This window comes from Phytophthora infestans, genomic scaffold, assembly GCF_000142945.1.
Source record: "Phytophthora infestans T30-4 supercont1.34 genomic scaffold, whole genome shotgun sequence".
In the NCBI taxonomy this organism is placed as follows: domain Eukaryota; phylum Oomycota; class Peronosporomycetes; order Peronosporales; family Peronosporaceae; genus Phytophthora; species Phytophthora infestans.
The window spans coordinates 728,524-747,166 of NW_003303725.1; the positions used below are offsets into that span (position 1 = coordinate 728,524).

An 18,643-nucleotide genomic window follows, 5' to 3' on the forward strand; every position below is an offset into this window, starting at 1 on the left:
AAAACCCATTTGGGACAAAAGCCGGTGGCACAAAACCCATTCGGGACCAAAAGCTAACCGCCTCAACTTGTGAACCAGTACATCGCAACAGTTACCAACCTGGTAGCCTATGAGGACCTCTTGTGGCCCACACAGAATCCAAATAATATTGGTGGTCGACATATTAATACTTTGTTATTATTATCACTAATATTAGCTTGTTTTGGCGCCTTTTTCAAACTAATAGTCAGCTATTAGTTGAAATTTTGGTAATATCATCTAATATATTAGTTTAAAAAATCATTTTAATATCAATCCCTGGTCATGGGTACTAGGCACTAGTATTGGAAACTGTTTCGACCTTCATCATGAGCGGGTTCTTCATCCTGATAGTTACGCCGTTGCCGTATGTGACGTCCTGGCCGTTCACCTCTACCAGACGAAAGTAACTCACCAGACACGAGAGTACCAGTTTCAGCTCCAGCATTGCCAAGTTGCGACCAACACACACTCGAGATCCAGCACTGAAAGCCACGAATTCTGTTGATGACATTTTCAGCAATTCGCCCGTTTTCGGATCGAGAAATCGCTCAGGCACGAACGATGAGGCGTCAGGTCCCCATACACATTCAAGTCGAGCGGTGGAGTACGTCGACAGTAACACAGCGGAATCAGCGGGGATAAATGTGCCATCGGGGAACACCGTGTCATGATAGCAATGGTATGGAATGATTGGAACTGAGGGAACTAAGCGCAAAACTTCCCGAATTGTTGCCTCCAAATAGGGAAGATCCTGAACTTCGTCCATGGACGGTACGTAGTTCTGTAAATTTCCGAATTGAGGCAGCTTTGTCATTAGTTCTTCGCGCAGTTTTTTCAGTACACGTGGATGATGGTCAAGTTCATGCATTAACCAACTTAGAGCATCTGCAGTTGTGTCCCGACCAGCAATCATTCCAGCGAAGGCAATGTCCCGAATGTCAGAAGGAGTAATTGGTTGTCCGCTTTTCTCCATGGAGTCGAGAATAATGGACACAATGTCTTTATTTACTGATCGGCTGTGTCCTTGTTCACGTCGCTTCATCGCAGTAGAGATCGTTTCCATCAGATACTCATTGATTACCACCATAGAATCCCGAAGTAGACGTTCACTTCCCACATTTAACCAGCGTTTGAGTTTCCAAAGCCAAACTGGGTATGAAAATCTCTCGGTGCAAATGTAATGTGCTTCATCGAATGCGACTTCAAACGGGTGATCCTCGATGGATTTCAAATTCCCGAGCTGCTGTCCAAAGCCGATTTCAGTAAATGTCTCGAACGTGAATTTGTTCATCAGTCTGTAAATGTCAATTTCTTTTCCAGTGTCACTGGCATTTGACAAAATTTCCATTAGAACATGGACATTTTTCTGAACTACTGGAGTCATGAACTCGCGCATGGCTCGAGCACTGAAGAGATTCACAAGCACTTTTCTGTGGTATTTCCAGCGATCTCCATTGACGAGCAAGATGCCGTTTCCCATGAAGTCCGAGAAGACCACGTGCACGTCGATTCCTTTGCTAAAATTGCTAGATTGGGTTTTTAACACCTGTTCGAAATGTTCTGGTTTAGCCAAGTAGATGAGCTTGTTCTTCCCGACTAATCGAGCGCCGATCGGATTTCCGTTGCGTTCTTGGAATTGATCCGAGATCCAGTCCTGGATGCGTGGAATGTTGGCAACCATCTCGAGTGTGTTGCCAAGCAAAGGGATTCCTGGAAGAAAAGACACTGGGATAACACCATCAGGAGGTGGGCTCTTCTTGCATACCGAGAAGAATGTGACGACTGCGGTAGCCGTCGCTAGACCGAGACGGATCGGACCGAACTTGTCGTCGGCTCCTAGCACGGATGGCAGCAGCATTTCGACTGGGACGCGTCAAAGATCTCAAACTGGCAACAATTTTGATACTGGTTCAGTTCTGTCAGTTGACTGCCTGTCCGGATAAAACCTGAAAAGAAAAACGCAAAGAAACGACTGTTTTTCTTCTTTTTTTATTGCTGCAATTTGACACTGCTGTATACATGTGTATACAAAGAGTATGGGTTGAAGCGGATTAGCCAATCGCCCAGGGAAGATTTTTTCCAGTTTCGGAATCAGTTGGTAAGCGCAACGAGGTGTCCAACATCATGGTGCTACGTGCGTTCTGGAACATCGGCGCTGGGTTGGTGTATCGGCTGGCGAACAAGCAGTCGATGGGCAAAGGAGTCATGGGCGTGAGCTATCCGTCCGTGTGGAAGGGGAGAGCGGGACTGCTTGACTGCGATGTCAATCTCCACCTTAATAATGCGTCTTTCCTCTACAACATGGAGCTCGCGCGTTGGCACCTTACCGCGTACGGTTTCTTTCAGCTATCAAACATTAGTACGAGCGTTGACTGTGCTTGATTTGTGTTCGTACAGTGCCAATGGCATCTTGTGGCAGGCAATCAAGAACCGCCGCATGGTCCTCGTGGGCTCGCAGGCTGTTCGCTATCGCCATGCCATCCCTCCTTTCCACGCGTACGAGATCAAGACGCAGGTGATATACTGGGACGACGACTGGATCTACCTGTTGCATCGCTTCCAGGACCCCACGACTGGAAAGCAGTTCGCGGAAGGGCTCGTGCGTGGCGTCATAATGAAAGGCCGTCGTCGGGTATCTGCGAATAAGCTTTTTGCAGAAGTGAGTGACGGCGAGATGATTGAAGCACCGAACGAGATACCCGAAGTGGTGAAAAGCTTTTTACAGTGGGACAGTGCGTGCAATGTCAGTATGCGAGATGCTGGTCAGAAGGCCGAGCTGGAACTGGAGTCAAGCCCGCCTTCGCCCCCGCCCGAGAAGGTCAGCGCTCGCATCTGGCAGGAAATGAAGAGGTCCATGAACTTGCCGTAGACGTATGAAGGCCAGAAATTGGACGAAATATACTGAATTTGTCATTTTTTCACGTCGGAATTTTCTCGTCGTCCCAACAGTGAAAGACGGTGCCATAAGCTTAGGCATAACTTGTTCGCACACATGGTTGGGCGTATAATGTGGAATGTGGGTGCGGGTCTGGTGCATCGAGCGCTGAACAAATCGCGCATCCACCCAGGTATGGGCATCACGTATCCGTCAGTTTGGCGAGCGCGACCTGGCTTCCTGGACTGCGACATTAACCTGCATCTGAACAATGCGTCGTACCTCTCCAATATGGAGCTGGCGCGATGGCACTTTTGCGCGTGCGTTGGTCTAAACTGGCGACTATTTTCAGTTTTCAACGGCAAACACTGATGCACATTCTTATTTCAATTTTTCTTTTTTTGCTGTATTGGCGAGCAGGGTGACCGGAATTCTAGGCAACGTAGCTCGCCACCGCCGAGCGTTACAGGTAGCCTCGCAAGCCGTCCGCTTCCGACACCCGATTCCACCATTCCGACCGTACGAGATTCAGTCGCAACTCGTGTTCGCTGACGTCGAGTGGATGTATTTCTTGCACAAATTTCAATGCCCCACCACGGGAAAATTGTATGCCGAGGGCCTGTGTCGCGCCAGTTGCAGGCAGGATGAGGAGAAAGTGTCCGCAGCCAAGTTATACGCCGAGGTTTTCCGAGGCGATGTCGAGCTGAGCGAACTGCCTAAGGACATGCCTGAAGTGGTCGCGCAACTGCTAAAATGGGACTCCTCCCAACGCATCACGCTGGAAGCGAAACCAGAGGCGGTACAGCGCCAGAACGAGACGGTCATGCCGTCCGCCTTGGCGCTGACCTCGGGCGACAGCAATCTGTTCAAGAAATTGCTGGCACGTGCAACATCCTCTTGGAATTTGCCAGTGTAAAGTTCATAGTCAACTGCCCAGATCCGGATACGTACCGGTATGCAAAGCAACAGTTTTGTTGAGAAAAAGAACCAAATTTTGTTAACCTAGATTTTGTATCATCGCGGCAGAAGATAGGGGGATGCGCGCGCCACCTTCTCGACCATATCCTCGCCATCGCCTGTTTTAGCACACTGGACACAGTTTTTCTGTTGCTCGTTACACTCCCTATCGCTTTCTCCTGTCGCGCGCCGAGAAGTCTTACTCGATAAACCCACAAAAAAACACAGCTGAACAAGACCTTCGAATAAGAACAGATAATTGCAGAAATACTACTATACTTAAACTCCGTTATTAAGCTCGGTCCGCGCTGACCTGGAGCGTGCACTACGCTGAGAACGCGGCGGGACACGAGCTGGAGCGGCGGCAGCCACGCCAGCCTGCTATTTAGACTACAGTCGCCTTGCACCCCCAAAAAGCGTCAGGTCGTCACAACGGCCTCGAAGCGCATAGGGGCGGGGCGACCCTTTACTTCTTTCTATGAGTTGGGAAGATGTCGGGAAAAGTCGGACACTGAATCAGCATCAGCACCCATAGACCCACGAACTCAAATGTCCATGGATGACTGATACAGACGAAAAGGAAGATCTGGACTCTACCAGTGGCTTAGTTAATCCGAGCGACTTTGGAAGGTACCACGACGGGGTTCTCTTCTTCAAGCATGCGCTTACCCGCCGTTTTAAAGTTGAACGCACACTTGTGTTCCTCAGCGTACCGGTGCTTTCCACAGAACGTGTAGTCGCAGCGGCACTTGACAGCCGTCAGGCCTACCTTCACTTTACACTCCCAGCAGCGCCGGCGATTCTTCTGTACAGACTTTCTTTCTTCTTTCTTTTCTGCCTTGTCCTCCGTAATTATGGTTGTAGGCGTCTCGTCTTCACAGAACGTCGAAGGCGGCAGAACGGACGACTTTGAGCGCTTCAGGCAGCTTTTCCGATAAGTCAGCGACGCCTTCACGCTCTGAAGAACGGCGGGAGGAACACGCGTGAAGCGCTGGGCTGAAGCTGACGTGTCGGGAGACGCATCGACACTAGACGGGGAGGCCGCCCCGGAAGGAGGGGCCTTCAGACAGTCGCTAGCGGTCGCGGCCGGCGTTGTTGCCACGACAGTAGACGAAGCTGTTGCTGTGGACGTAGCGCTGGCTGACGATACGCTCGCAGGAGCGTCAGAAGCGGGAGCGCTGGAGGACGTAGATGTCTTGGTCACCATATTTTGCGGGTTGAACGGCGAGAGGAGCGTCGTTAAGACCGGAGACGAGTTGTGCGCCACCGAGCGAAAGCGGAAATGAGGTCCTGCGATGGAGGGAGGGGGGGAAGAAAAACCGCAGCACGGGCTTCTGGGACAGGGGCGCAAGGGGCATACAAAAACTGTGTGGAGAGCGAGCTGGGGAAAAAACTGGAGGAAGCCGGCATCTGTGTAACTTCCTTCGGATTGTGGCCAATCGGATCTCTTTCATTTGGAAAAATGCCCATCGACAATTCCGGATTCAAGAAAACAGCATGTATACGTTCAATATACACCGTCCGGAAATGATGGCAAGGGACAACCCTTGCGTCGAAAAGACGCTCGATTTATTTAGGCACTCGACCCCTCAGCAATAGTGCTCTGTTTGGTTAAAATACCAAGTTAAGGAAGAAGGCCGTTGGCAGTCCCATCATTAATACAGCAGATGGCCGCATTGCATCCGAGCTTGCTGCGTTTGCACTCTCTAACTTTATACCGGTTCTTCTGGTAGCACACCCATCTGGAAATTAGGCTCCCTTTTCTGCCTTTATTGCGTTACGAGCCGAACAACAGCAAGCATGGGCCGAGGAGAGGACGACGGCGGCCGGCTGCCTACGATCAGCCCCAGTTGATATTCTTCATTACTGCTACGATTTCCGTCCGAGGCCTGGGTCCTTTCCCATCTGCGTTGTCTGTCCTGGGAAAAGCAAGCATACCAAAAAAACCGGGTTTTTTGCTGCGCTCAGCCATCCCATCGAAGCACATATGTCCCCCTGTCATCGAGCATGACCATCACTCAATGTCACTATCCATTTCAATGACAGATTTGGCAACACCTATTGTGTTGCACCTCACCGAACACAAATCCGGTATTACAGTCAACGGAAGAGCAGCCATGCGGCTTGGCCTGACGTCTCCGTCGGCTTCGCAGGCATCTGACAGGCGCCATCCGCTTGCAGTGGCTAGCCGCTCGTCCGTCTTCTGTCCCATTGACGTGGACGGCGACTCTACTGACGATGCAAAGTCTCCGGCGTCACGCCACCACGACTTGTCCGCACTCTCTTCGCCCAAACGCGGGCCTTCAGTCCTGGATCTCTCCATCGATGCCGCCTACAATAACGGTACAAATCGACGCCAAACTAGAGCGCAGGAACTGGAGTACGACGACAGCGAGATGCAGCACAGCGAGCACAAGGATGACGTAGAGTGGCCGGGCAGCAGTGCCTCCCAGTCGCCTGGTAGAAAGGAAGAGAGAAAAAAGCCACCACTCAACTTTTTCTTCAACGTAGAAGAGCGATCCACGCCCAAGAAGCCGCGAAGAGAGGCTTTTGGCTCCAGTCGTCGTGAAAGTAGCAGCGCACGCAGCTCTCCAGCCCCGGACGAGCTCCACGAGGTCATCTCGGCAGCACGCACGAGCATCTGCGGCCAAATGTTTGACCGTTGTGAGCTCGAATTCGGGCAAGATCGAGTAGAGCTGACGATATGGAAAGACAACAAGGCGCGTTGGCAGGGGAGTGTCAAGTATGCGCACATGGTGCGCTTCTGGTACGTCATGAGGGTATGCTGGGGTGTATAAAACTCTTATCATTGTGTGCTTCTTGCCAGCTTCTCTCGAGTCAATCGCTCGCCGTACATCCTGCTGCTGGAGCTGGATAACTCCAGAGGAAGGTCGGAATTCGCGACCTTCTACGACCCCATATTCGCAAAAGTATGCGAAGAAAACGAGGCTAAGGGGAAGGCAACACCAAGTATGTGTCTCCTTTCTGACAGCAGTGTCCAATTATGCTAAATGGTGGGTTATTTTTGTGTATTTCCTGTTGATATAGAGGTGTACGGCGTCGTGTTTTACTTTGACGAAGAAATCGACTATATGCGCTGCCAGAGTATGGGCGACAACAATCCGAAATTGGCGCATCTCTTCAAGGAAAAATTGTCGTAAGCTTGCATGATGATTACGCACTAGCAAGCAGCTCTAACACGTCGTGATTTTGCTCCCAATTTGATGCAGGGAGACCGAAGTGCGGCAGTTTTTGAAGCTGGACATGCCTTTTAGGTCACGGTACCCGCGTCGTGTCGAGGTGAAACCCAGCTCGTCTTCAGGCGCCGGTCGTAGCTTGGCGTCGAGAGTGGGGTGCGGGGCTAGACAAGCGCTCGGCAGTGTGGCTAGCTTCTTTCGTCCAACGCCACAACCTTCTGTGTTGGAAGAGGATGAGAACCCGTCAGTTGTGCGAGACCGTGGCGGTTCAACGCGAGGCCGAACACTGAATTTGTCTCGTGATAGTGGTCGCATACCGCCGGACTTGGACGAGAAGAAAGCGCCGATCGCTGTCGATATAGACAGGCAGTATCGAGATTTAGGTGCAGACAGCGCTGTGGACAACGTGGTGGTTATTCAGAACACCCACCAAGACGAACAGGATACGAGAGACAACTCGGCAGCATCTTCTCCATCGCAGGAGGAGAAAACAAGCGACAAAACAGAGAGCAGGAAACGAGCAGCTACAAGTCGACGTGAGGACGAGAAGCTGAAACGCAGGAGGATTGAGAGTCGTCGCAACGAAGTGTTGCTCACATATCCGTACGATGGCTCGGACACGTCGGGACGGATCTCAGTGACGCTCGGCGACGTGGACCGCCTTGTTCCTGGGGAGTTTCTGAACGACAATATCATCGACTTCTATCTACGGTGCGTATCGCTACTAGACGGGAATTATGCTCGTGGTACTGACGTGTTTGAACCGTGTGTAGATTTCTCTGGCGCCATTTGCCTCCGTGGCAGCAGCAGCAGACGTATTTCTTCTCCTCGCACTTTTTCACGCAGCTGAATGGCACCAACGGAGCTCACGAGCTAACAAAGGCAGACCCAGACGAACGATTCGCGCGAGTTGCGCGCTGGACGCAGAAGGAGACGAACCTTTTCGACAAGCGCTTCTTATTTATTCCTATCAATGACAGGTACTGCTCTTTGTTTCTATCACGGCTGTGTATCTCTAACCGTAGTTATGACCTGCGGCACGTAGCTTCCACTGGAGTGTCGCTGTGTTTTGTAATCCAGGCTCAGCTATTATCAAAAAGCACCGGAAAGTTCGACGTCGGCGTCAAAAGCTCGCTACGGACAAGAAAGAAGTGGTGGACCTGGTGGATGGCGATGGAGAATCGCAACGGCCATCAGACGCAGAGGCTAACGGCGGTGACAGTGCGGAAGAAGAGGTTGAGGAAGAGGAAGTGCAGTCGTGTCAAGAAGATCGACTCGCTAATTCTCCCTGTCTGCTGTTCCTGGACTCTCTGCGCTGTCATCGAAAAAAGAAGTTTACAAAAATGCTACGCGACTATCTGGAATGCGAGTGGAAAGCTCGTTACGCTGCCAGTGCTGTCAGTGTGTCAAAAGATGAAGAAAAACTGGATCCGAACGAGTCGATTGTGACGGTGTTCGACTCGGAAAGCATCGGTCTCCTCGAGCCAAACGTACGCAGCACTCGTTTACTGACACGTGACGTCTGTTGCTAATTGACTTCCTCTTAGATCCCTTTGCAGAGCAACAGTTCGGACTGCGGCGTCTTTCTGCTCATGTACGCTGCGTCGATCGTCCACTGCTTCCCTGCCGGCGTGACGCGTGAAGATCTGGACAACAACTTGACGTCGTCACTGACCCCAACGATGTTCCGGGATGAGCATGTGCTGGAATTCCGTGAATATCTGCAGCAACTTCTCTTCAGTCTGCAATTTCTAGAGACTCACGGGATCTCGGAGGAGAAAGTCAAGGACGAAGAGCTCGAAATGTTCACGATCGACTAACCTTGGCAACTTAACGGAATGTACACTCCACGGATGCTTTATAAATATTAACAACACCCTGTCGGTAGGTATCCACCGATGTTATCTAACTTAACACTGTTGTTTTGTGGCTCGCCAAAAGATATAAACTACAGTGAGTGGCTGGGGAGCAGTCGTCGGAGGCCACGCACCACAAATTCGCGTTGACGCGGAGTCTCCACCACCAGATCGAGCGTTCGCCATGGACAAATGATGGACAGGCAGAGCTCGGAAGGTGGCGCAGACTTGAGCGATTGGAACGCCTCGGTAGAGTGACCCTCTCGGATCTCCATGATCTCACGAAGCTGGATGGTACGTCCACGCTTACCAGAAGTTTTGTTGGTCGACACTGCATTCTTCCTGGCAGTCCAAGTGACGCTTTCTTCCATGAAGTTGACGGTCAAAGAAGTGGAGTGTGGCGTTGTCGATGGCTTGTAGCCAAATTTGACAACTTGGAAGCCACGAGACAGCAACTCGGCGAATCCCAGAGCTTCGCAGTCTTCGATACGAACACGTTCCAGCTCTTGTGCGTTGCTGGCGTTAGCATTGACATGGTCAAACCACGGATGGCTCAGTAATTCTTCAGCAGAGATTCGCTCGGCGTCGTTTGTCTTCAGCATCTGCAGCAGAACGTCTTGTGCCAAGGGACTCACCGTCCGCCACTGCACATTCGAGAGACTCAAGCAGCTCATGTCTCGTACGTCTACACCGGTTGGGAAGTGATCCATACACTGCAACGCTGCTGCAGACTCCACACTGAACGGGAAGGCACCGAAGAGCAGCACATACAGCACGATACCAAGACTGAAGACGTCGGATTTCAAGCCATACGGCTGTCCACACAGCAGCTCTGGAGCAGCATATTCCAGCGTGCCACAGCTGCGCTTGAGCATCGTTGAAGAGCTCTCGAGCTGCTTGGCCAGCCCGAAATCTGCAATTTTCACCATGTTCCCGTGGATCAGGATATTCTCCGGTTTAATATCGCGATGAAGCACACAGCGACGATGCAAATACGCGAGTCCCTCGACTACCTGACGAATGATGCGTCGAGCTTCAGGTTCTGGAAGACGTTGGCGTTCAATGAGCTGATCGCACAAGTCGCCGTCTTTCAAATAGTCCATGACCACGTAATGGAGATTCGTGTCGCGCTCGTAAACACCTTCGAGACTGACGACGTTGGGGTGCGACAGAGTGCGTAGCAGTCGCTCCTCTTCTTCCAGCGCCTGCGAGATCTTGCAGCACTTTACTGCACATACCTGTCCAGTCATGCGGTTGACTGCACGATGAACGATCGAGAAAGAGCCTTCGCCGATCTCCTTCATCAACATATACCTTGCAGAAAAGGCGTCGAATGTCCCCACTTCTACTACGGTGCTGGTGAGATCCACAGAGCTCGACTGAACATGATCGTGTGACGTCTTCTCGTGGCGTTTTCGAGCTTCGAGCATGAACTGTATACACTCTGTCCATGCGGCGTGGTCGGTTTCGTCTTCTGCCTTTAGAAATACTGGCACGTCGACAGCTTTGGCAGGTGTTTGGTGTCCTGTGATCTCGACGTGCGTCAGTACAAGCGTCAACGATGAGCTGGATGAAGTCCACGTTCGTCGGCGCTTTTCCGATGTGTCACTGGCGTCTGCACATTGTTTGGGCGTATTTGGTGCTTGTTGTGTTTGATTTCTATCATGTTCCAGCACCGAGTTGCGTGTGAACTTCACCTCAAACAGCGATGTTGCGGCGTCTTGTGTCTTGTAGCATACGAGTCCATGCTCTCGAAGACGGAAATATTTCCGTTTCCAGCTCTTGAGTAAGCCAGCGGCTTTTGGGACGCGGTGCTGCAGATAACCACCGTGGTACCGTTTGCCACTCTGCTGGCGAGGACTCAGGACGCCTTGGTACGATAAAGACTGCGTGTTTTCCACTTTGTTGAGGTCGAGATGTGGCATCTCGGTGTGGCTTGTTGGCAATTGTTGCACCTGTGCGTCCTCCAGTTCGTCAAAGTCCGAGGAACCGGCGGAGCTAGCGCGACCGTCTAGCTGCAACGTGAATGTTGGGGCTGTCTCGAAGAGGAAGGAGGGTGATGCCATGCACGTGGAGACTTCTGACGCCGCCGTCGAAGAGCCCGCGTCACTCGTGCGGTGGCGCGGCTTTATGTCCGGTGTTAAGGGGGTTGACGGCTCAGGCTCGTGGCAAGGGCGGAGCTGAGATGCCGAAGGAACGGAAAGATTGAGGTCGGCCATCGGGCTGGAAATAGCCCAATTGTGATGGGACTTTTTCAATCAAACTGTCTGTTACCAACACGAAAGCGAAAATAGTGAGTGAAACGTGGCAAGGAGGCAACTGAGGCTAAAGTTGCCGTGGTAATCAACAGCCAAAACGCAAAAATCATACTGTTGTTGTCGACCGAGGAATTCTGAAAGTGATCCAGTTGCCAGAGTTAGCGGTGAATGCGTGCACAAGTGTCCCACTGTTTCACAGCCGACACACAGCCCCTAACTAGATTATACAGGCTATCGAAACTTGAAAAGGTAGAAAATGTCACCACATCCGATATGCGATTATGCAGGTAGGTTATTTCTACAACAACACTAAAACGGGGGTCGCCAAATTTATGACACATGGATTGAGGATGGACGCGCGTGACACCCACCGACGCTGCTCGCGAAGGAGCCATCGGCGGCGATCTTCAAGCAGCTCATGCGGTAGCTCGTCGTCTTCCGGCAACTCCGACCACTTCTCGCGTCGATATCGGCGCTCTACCCGTCGCAACTCACGAAGTCGCAGTCGGAGCCGGAGCCCACTCGAACGTCGTCACAGACGCCGAGATCGTCGCTCACGCCGAGACGCTGGTCATGCTCTTCTAGCGCCTCGTGTATGTCTCGTTCTGCAATTATTCTTTGAAAAAATTGTATTCTGATGCTTGGTGCACTGGTTCAGCGTGACAACCGACATCGAGAAGAAGGGAGAGAATCGCATAGAATTCGTCGCCTGGACAGCCCAAAAGAGTCGCGACGGGTTGCACCGAACGCGGCCGCGATAAAGTCAATTATGCTTGGCACTGCGCGGTCAAGAGACCGCATGGACGAACGTGAGCGAGCGCGAGCGACGAAGAAACTCGAGAGTCTTGACACTAAAAGCCAAAAATGAGCAAATTTGGGTTGATTATTTGCCAGAACTGGGTAGTTTTGTTATTAACCCCTTGGTTCCCAGGATTTGGACCTCGGAACCGTTAAGATAACGTCGTAACTTACAACCTTCGTTGTATCATGTCGTTTGTATAGTCGTGTACTATTCACATCGGGCTAGGTGCATAGGTTTTCACAGGTGAAATTTTGATTAAGTCGTAAGTTACACTGCTTCGTTTGTTGTTGAAAAGATGTAATGGTCGTAACTTTGTGCATTGCAGAAGACCCACAGCTGGGCACAGTTGGATTAGGAACCAGATCAGTCCAGAATTTGCTAGACAGAAGGTACGATGACTCAAGAAAGCTTGTTTTATAGCTACTCACAAGGGATTTGACCATTGCGTTTCTACAGATCAAACGCACTGTCGTCCTCACTACCATCGTCACTACGACGACGTTGCTCGTCGTCTGCTTCACACTCTTCTTCACGTAGCAGCTCTCTTCTGGTCTTCTTCCGCTCTCCGGTCTTCTTTCCAGGTCGCCTGAGGACAACGCGCTTGCCAAGCGAAGTCGGAATGGCGAGCCCACACTCGAAGTCCTCGTGCCAAATCTGAAAGCACGTTTTCATCACGCCCCTGTACTCACGCCTTGCCTTCGGACACAGGTAGCACTTTGCGTCGTCGATAGAGCACTGATCACAGTAGAAGGTGGTCTGAAACGACTTCTTTCGCTCTCCACGAAGCAGCGCGCATACCTTACAAGAACGTTGGCGTCGTTTCTGAATGCCCGAGACCGTTATCCAGTCGTCAACCTGTATGAGAGAGTGGCCAGCGCGTCTTCGCCTGCGTGTCTTGCCTCCAGGAGAAGGTGTAGACGCCACTCCAGCAAAATCCTGCTCCTTTAGCTGCAGCAACTGCTTGTGTAGTACGGCATACCATTCTCCACGCTTCAACGCCGGGGTATTCGTGAATTTGCACGCCTCTTTGTGCGATATATAAGCGATCACCATAACGAGATCCATAAGACCTAAAAATAGGCTCTTGTAATACTTGGCAAAACGAGCAGATGTCTGAATTGAGAAGGTTTGGAGGCGGAGTTGGTCGTGAACATTCACTACGCCCATCCACTCCTGGTAGTCGTTTACTGCCTGTGGACACGGCACTGTCGTCGGCCCTGCACCCTTTACGTTGCGGTTAATCGTTGACGCATTCATCACTGACCCTGTGCATAGGTAATGGACCGGTTTACGGTCCCACCAATGGAAGGCAATCAGACTTGGCACTGATAACGACCGCGAAAATGTGAACGACCCACGCGGTATGGTGCTTGGTCTGGTTTTCCGAGACTCCTCAACATTGCGATCATATCCAAGACGTCGTGTCATGATAGTGCCCACGACGTACACACTCATAGACAGCAACTCGATTGCCAACGGGATGGACGAATAAAAGCGGTCAATCGTGACAGCATGAAATGCTTGGCGTCCTGAGGCAAGTACAACCTTGAGGTTGCGGACCACCGCTGCAGCTCCAGTCTTATGGTCAAATGCGCTCGCCTGATCTTCACGAGTCTTCACCTTGCCCACGTAAATCTCGAATCTCCAAAGTTACGACAAAATATAACGCGGTCAATAGCAAAGGCGTAAGTTACGGCATTACGATTTGAAGAAAAAAAAGCACGGGCTCACCTGTGGCAATACGCAGTTCTGGCATCACACGTCATAAACATTTTGGACCCGTATCGGTGCGGCTTGTCCGGCATGAACATCCTCGTGGTGTTCCGCCTAGACGTCGCTGGAAGAACACCTTCGTCAAATGAGAACACAGTAGGTAGTGTCCACCCGGCAAATAAGCGCTTTTGCAATTTATCAACCACAGGACGAAGCTTTCGCAACTTGTCACGGGTAGGCTCACTTTCGTTATCCACAAAATGTAGATCTCTCAGGATATCCTGGCAGCGATTGCGGGGCATAAACCTGCCGAAGGTTCCAGCGGGGACCGCGCCGTCTTCTGTCATCGACCAGTGTTGAGCAAAGCGCCGTTGCTGCGGGCACAACATGTGTGCTACCAAGAGACCCAGCACATGAAGAATCTCATACGTGCCATACACTGGCTTCATTCGAAGGCGTCGTCGTATTTGTTTCAGCGTCTCGGTTGGCGCCCCACGCCGCTCAGTCTGCTTTGCACGCAATCGCTCGGCTCTTGGTAGGATCTGCTGATTGCGGTAGCGGTTGGTTTCTTCACAGATACAGACCCACAAAGACTTCGGAGCAAAGTAGAAGAATGTATCCAGTGGTGAATCGCATAGGTTCCGTAGTTCAACAACGGGATGTGCTTCTTCGGTAACGAGGCCAGGATATCCGTCAGACAATTCGAAATTGGACGATGGTTGAGTCCACTGCATGTCCGAAGCGTTTGCTGTCGCCTTTCCAGCGCCGGTCGGCTTAGTTGATCGTCGTCACCGATACTTAGTGAAGCGATAAACGCCTCATCCATCTGGACAGCATCCGTCTCCGAAATGACGTCGTCATCGTCGTCCAGGGCACGAAGCTCCACAAAGTCCTCCTCATTGTCTCTCAGTGCACCACTATCGCTATCTCCCGAGCTCAAGTGCTCGTAGTCGCTCGAGTTCTCGTTGGCCTCCACAAAGTTAACGTCGCGCTTGAATTCACGCCGTGGTTGAGCTCGCCTAGGGACAGGTGCATCGGGAATCCAAGCTTTCGACTCCAGAAGCCCCCGAGAGATGTTGTAATTGGGGCCGTTCCTTCAATTACATCCCGCTCTGAAATGCCATCCTGACCGTCGTCTTGCGGAAGGTCAAATGCGCGATTTACAGCTCCTTGCGACAGCTCCACTTCGCTTGGCGTAGGCGAACCGAATAGGTCTTGCATAGTGCCCTGCGACAACTGGACACTGGTGTCGATCTGGGACGCACGCACAATGACCTCCGCTTCGCTGCAATCTTCGCCGTCTTGCACATCAGCTTCATGGTTGACCTGGTCCTCAGCTTTGCGCTCCTCGTGCTCTACAGACGCCTCTCCCTGTATTCATGCGTTAGTATAGATGATATTTCTTGCATAAACGATAGCCTCACCTCGTTCTCGGTCCGTAGCAGTCCGGACTCAATGACATGAGCCACTACAGCTGCCTGGCCGAGAAAAACGTCGACGCCCATATCGCCGTTAGCAGGCGCTCCTGGCTTGACGTATGTCCAGTGTGTCTCTAGGCCTTTGGGACGTCTGGAGCGCCAGCCAGCCTCTCGTAGCTGTCGCTACAAGTGCCGGAAGTCGACGTCGTCCGGAAGCGTGTCAGGTTTCGCGCGTCCAGTCGATCGAATACGCGCCATCAGGAAAATTTTCAAATGAGGGCTGCGCAACCTGCAACACAGCTTTACAGACCCTATCCCTGTCTAGGTTTTGCATTTTCCTGTGTGACCTTCATGAGCTTATATTTATCTCGAGTGGAAAATAACTTGATTAAAGAATTGATTTTTGCCTCCGAGCCAATTTCTATTGTTCAAAGATTTTCGTCGTAAGTTACGACAAACAATCCCGTTACGTCGTAACTTATGACGTTAGGAACCAAGGGGTTAATACCGTAAATGGAAATACTCTGCTAGTTCAGACAAAGCCGTTACACGGCATGATCCTTGATGGGGTCCCAGCAAGTAACCAGATACTCGTCCAATGCTGCAAGATTTGCAATCTGAGCATCCGTCAGCTTGATCGTAGCAGCTTCCAAGTTGGATTTCTGACGTTCTTCGTGAACAGACTTGGGCAATGTAATAAACCCATTGGCCAAGCTGAAGGCGACAAGCACTTGAGCTGGAGTGGCACCCACCTCCTTTGCAATCCCAACTAGTGTGGGATTGTCCATTTTCTGAGCTCTGGCCAATGGCGAGTACGCCTCAAGCAAAATGTCCTGCTCTTGGCAATACTTCACCAACGTCGGACGCATGAGCCAAGGATGCAGCTCCACCTGGTTCACTGCAGGCTTCACTTTGGCCGTCTTCAGCAACTTCTCAAGATGAGCTTCGCCAAAGTTGGAGACTTCAATATCTTTCAGAATCCCTTGTCCATGTAGTTCCTCAAGTGCACGCCAACTTTCATCGCGCGTAGCAACGTCGCCCGGGGCATGGAGTAGATACAGACCTTCGTCCTATCGACACGGCAAAACTGTCCTTGATCTACCATATAAATGCATGCAGATCTTGGAGAGAAATAGATAAACATTTTGCACAAGTATCTAGCCTCTTGAAGTACAGTACCGGTAACATTACTGTATAACCATTTGCATCATTCAACACATTAAAAGGGTTGAGCTACAGTACCACATCGTTTTCTTTATGAGACCAGAAAAATTGCATTGATAAAAGATTAAATTTCGAAAAAGGTTTCATTTAGACAGCATGGTCCTTGATGGGGTCCCAGCCCGTGACCAAGTACTCGTCCAGTGCGACGAGCTTGGCGATCTGCGCAGGTGTCAGCTTGACGTTCGCAGCTTCCAAATTGGCCTTCTGGCGCTCAGGGTTCACGGACTTTGGCAACGTGATGAAGTCGTTCGCCAGACTGAAAGCCACTAGCACTTGAGCGGGAGTTGCATCCACCTCGGTGGCGATCTCAAGTAGCGTTGGGTTCGTGAGCTTAATAGCCTTAGCAAAGCGGTGAGTACGCCTCAAGCAGGATGTCGTGCTCCTTGCAATATTTCACCAACGTGGGACGCATGAGCCCGGATGCAGCTCCACCTGGTTCACTGCGGGCTTCACTTTGGCAGTTTTCAAGAGTTTTTCGAGATGAGCTTCACCAAAGTTGGACACGCCAATGTCCTTTAGAACTCCCTGTTCATGCAGCTCCTTAAGTGCACGCCAAGTCTCTTCGCGTGTCGCTGCGTCGCCTGGGGCGTGAAGTAGATACAGGTCGATGTATCCGAGCCCGAGCTTCTCGTTACTGGCCCTCGTGGTCTCCAGAGCCTTTTCATATCCCCAATTCAGTATGAATAGCTTGCTGGTGACAAAGATCTCCTCACGAGGGATACCCGAGTCCTTAACGGCACGGCCGACATCGGCTTCGTTCTCATAGTATTGCGCAGTGTCGATGTGGCGGTATCCTAACTTAAGAGCCGAGAGCACGGCGTTGTAAGTTTCGGCACCGGGTTCGGACTGGTACACGCTGTGAGATGCTATCCTGCTACTGTGAGATGCTACTTGCTACGGTCTGCCAGTGTCCAGTGCCAGACGTCATTGCCACAGCCCAAGACACTGGCAATACCAGTACTACCGATCCAACCTACAATCCTACGCGTGTCTATGCATGTACTGCATCCCGGCGTACCGGTCTGCAACGCGCTCACGTGCGAGCGGCGTGCGGAAGATACCAAGGACTGTATGAAGGACGACATTGGTGGCGGTGAGCAGCTGCAACTGCGTTGCAGGTGATGGTGAACTACTTAGCTTTCTATAGACTATCTTAGACTGAGTATGTGCTAATCTAACTTTGCGGAACATGGAGGTTCAGGTGCTGGCAGCTCTCACTCTCACAACTGCTTTTGCTGTGCTGCGTGCACAACGAGTGAGAGACAGCAAGCACCAGAACTCCGTGGTCCTGTCGTGGTACTTTGCCCGGCACTCACGTGTCTTACATTCTATTCCTACTTGCTCTACACCTACTGCCCTACAAGTCTGTGCTTATGGCACCTACGTTACGTAGTGATAGAAGGTCGGAGAGCCCGGTGACGCGCCATGCGTCATCTCAGGTTATGAGCCCAATCAGGGCGCAGCGATCGACTGACGTGGACTCTGGTGTTGAAAACACACAAGAAGAAGTTTTGACGAATCAAGGAGAAGATTCCCCGGGATTGGTCGAAAGACTGAATGGCCCGGATGATGCGACATTATCGCAATCTGATGCTGAGCGACTAATTCGCTCATTGGTCGGAATTACTGGTGGGCGACCGTTGCTTCGAGTGTTACTCGAAGGTACGCAGAATTCGAACACAATCGAAGAAACGGGATCAGTTGAAAATCCGCCCCCTCCGCCTCCACCACCGTCGAGCCAAGGATCGGTTGGCAGTGGACGAAGCTACACGAGCCGAGGAGAGAGCAGCCTGGACAACATGAACCCCGGTGGTCGGTACGACGACAAGGAGCTGTCCGACCACACCAAGGCGTTGCGCAACTCCGCAAGCATTGTGTTGCCTAAGCTTCACAAGAAAGAAGACTACAAAGCGTGGCGAAGCGAGGTGCCGTTGCACTTCGAGACGCGCTCGCTAGGCGACATTACGTATGGAGGAGAGCGATATGACGAAGAGGAAGGTCACGTCGCCCTAAGTATCATGAGTGGTATGCGACGCGAAAGAACAAGGCGTTCTCCGCGTTGGCCCTATCTCTATCTGTGGACTTACGCATTACGTTCAAGATTGATGAGATAAGAGACAACATGGATGCGGCAGCAATGCTGTATTCAACGATTACAAAACACTTTGAGGCCTGAGACGGCATCAACCCTGACTACTTGCTACAGGACTTGGTGACTCGCCGATTACAACCGAACGAGTCCGTTACTGCGTACGTGGAGGTCATCGGACGAAATATGACACTCCTGCGTCAAGGAAATGGTGAATTTGAAGAATGGCAACA

At 51.4% G+C, this 18,643-nt stretch overlaps 7 protein-coding genes across 7 annotated transcripts; 3 read left to right on the forward strand and 4 right to left on the reverse strand.

The window, feature by feature from the left end:
• Positions 1 to 310: 310 nt before the first annotated feature.
• PITG_14388 (cytochrome P450, putative) lies at positions 311 to 1,891 on the reverse strand (the record flags this gene model as incomplete). The annotated part of the gene is made up of 2 exons (XM_002898812.1): positions 311 to 802; positions 1,031 to 1,891. 2 exons carry the CDS (start codon positions 1,877 to 1,879, stop codon positions 311 to 313), a joined length of 1,341 nt encoding a protein of 446 aa, XP_002898858.1.
• A 232-nt stretch (positions 1,892 to 2,123) lies between these two features.
• On the forward strand, positions 2,124 to 2,890 carry PITG_14389 (uncharacterized protein; the record flags this gene model as incomplete). The annotated part of the gene is made up of 2 exons (XM_002898813.1): positions 2,124 to 2,351; positions 2,419 to 2,890. The coding sequence occupies 2 exons, from the start codon at positions 2,146 to 2,148 to the stop codon at positions 2,888 to 2,890; spliced, it is 678 nt and encodes a 225-aa protein (XP_002898859.1).
• Positions 2,891 to 3,013: 123 nt separating this feature from the next.
• On the forward strand, positions 3,014 to 3,812 carry PITG_14390 (uncharacterized protein; the record flags this gene model as incomplete). Its single annotated transcript, XM_002898814.1, has 2 exons — positions 3,014 to 3,216; positions 3,317 to 3,812. 2 exons carry the CDS (start codon positions 3,014 to 3,016, stop codon positions 3,810 to 3,812), a joined length of 699 nt encoding a protein of 232 aa, XP_002898860.1.
• A 460-nt stretch (positions 3,813 to 4,272) lies between these two features.
• Positions 4,273 to 5,126, reverse strand: PITG_14391 (uncharacterized protein; the record flags this gene model as incomplete). The annotated part of the gene is made up of 2 exons (XM_002898815.1): positions 4,273 to 4,329; positions 4,488 to 5,126. The coding sequence occupies 2 exons, from the start codon at positions 5,058 to 5,060 to the stop codon at positions 4,273 to 4,275; spliced, it is 630 nt and encodes a 209-aa protein (XP_002898861.1).
• Positions 5,127 to 5,892: 766 nt separating this feature from the next.
• Positions 5,893 to 8,582, forward strand: PITG_14392 (uncharacterized protein; the record flags this gene model as incomplete). Its single annotated transcript, XM_002898816.1, has 6 exons — positions 5,893 to 6,620; positions 6,681 to 6,823; positions 6,902 to 7,010; positions 7,084 to 7,761; positions 7,824 to 8,030; positions 8,096 to 8,582. The coding sequence occupies 6 exons, from the start codon at positions 5,893 to 5,895 to the stop codon at positions 8,580 to 8,582; spliced, it is 2,352 nt and encodes a 783-aa protein (XP_002898862.1).
• A 416-nt stretch (positions 8,583 to 8,998) lies between these two features.
• Positions 8,999 to 11,125, reverse strand: PITG_14393 (calcium/calmodulin-dependent protein kinase, putative; the record flags this gene model as incomplete). The annotated part of the gene is made up of 1 exon (XM_002898817.1): positions 8,999 to 11,125. One exon carries the CDS (start codon positions 11,123 to 11,125, stop codon positions 8,999 to 9,001), a length of 2,127 nt encoding a protein of 708 aa, XP_002898863.1.
• A 5,283-nt stretch (positions 11,126 to 16,408) lies between these two features.
• On the reverse strand, positions 16,409 to 17,070 carry PITG_14394 (uncharacterized protein; the record flags this gene model as incomplete). The annotated part of the gene is made up of 3 exons (XM_002898818.1): positions 16,409 to 16,660; positions 16,754 to 17,012; positions 17,057 to 17,070. 3 exons carry the CDS (start codon positions 17,068 to 17,070, stop codon positions 16,409 to 16,411), a joined length of 525 nt encoding a protein of 174 aa, XP_002898864.1.
• Positions 17,071 to 18,643: the final 1,573 nt, after the last annotated feature.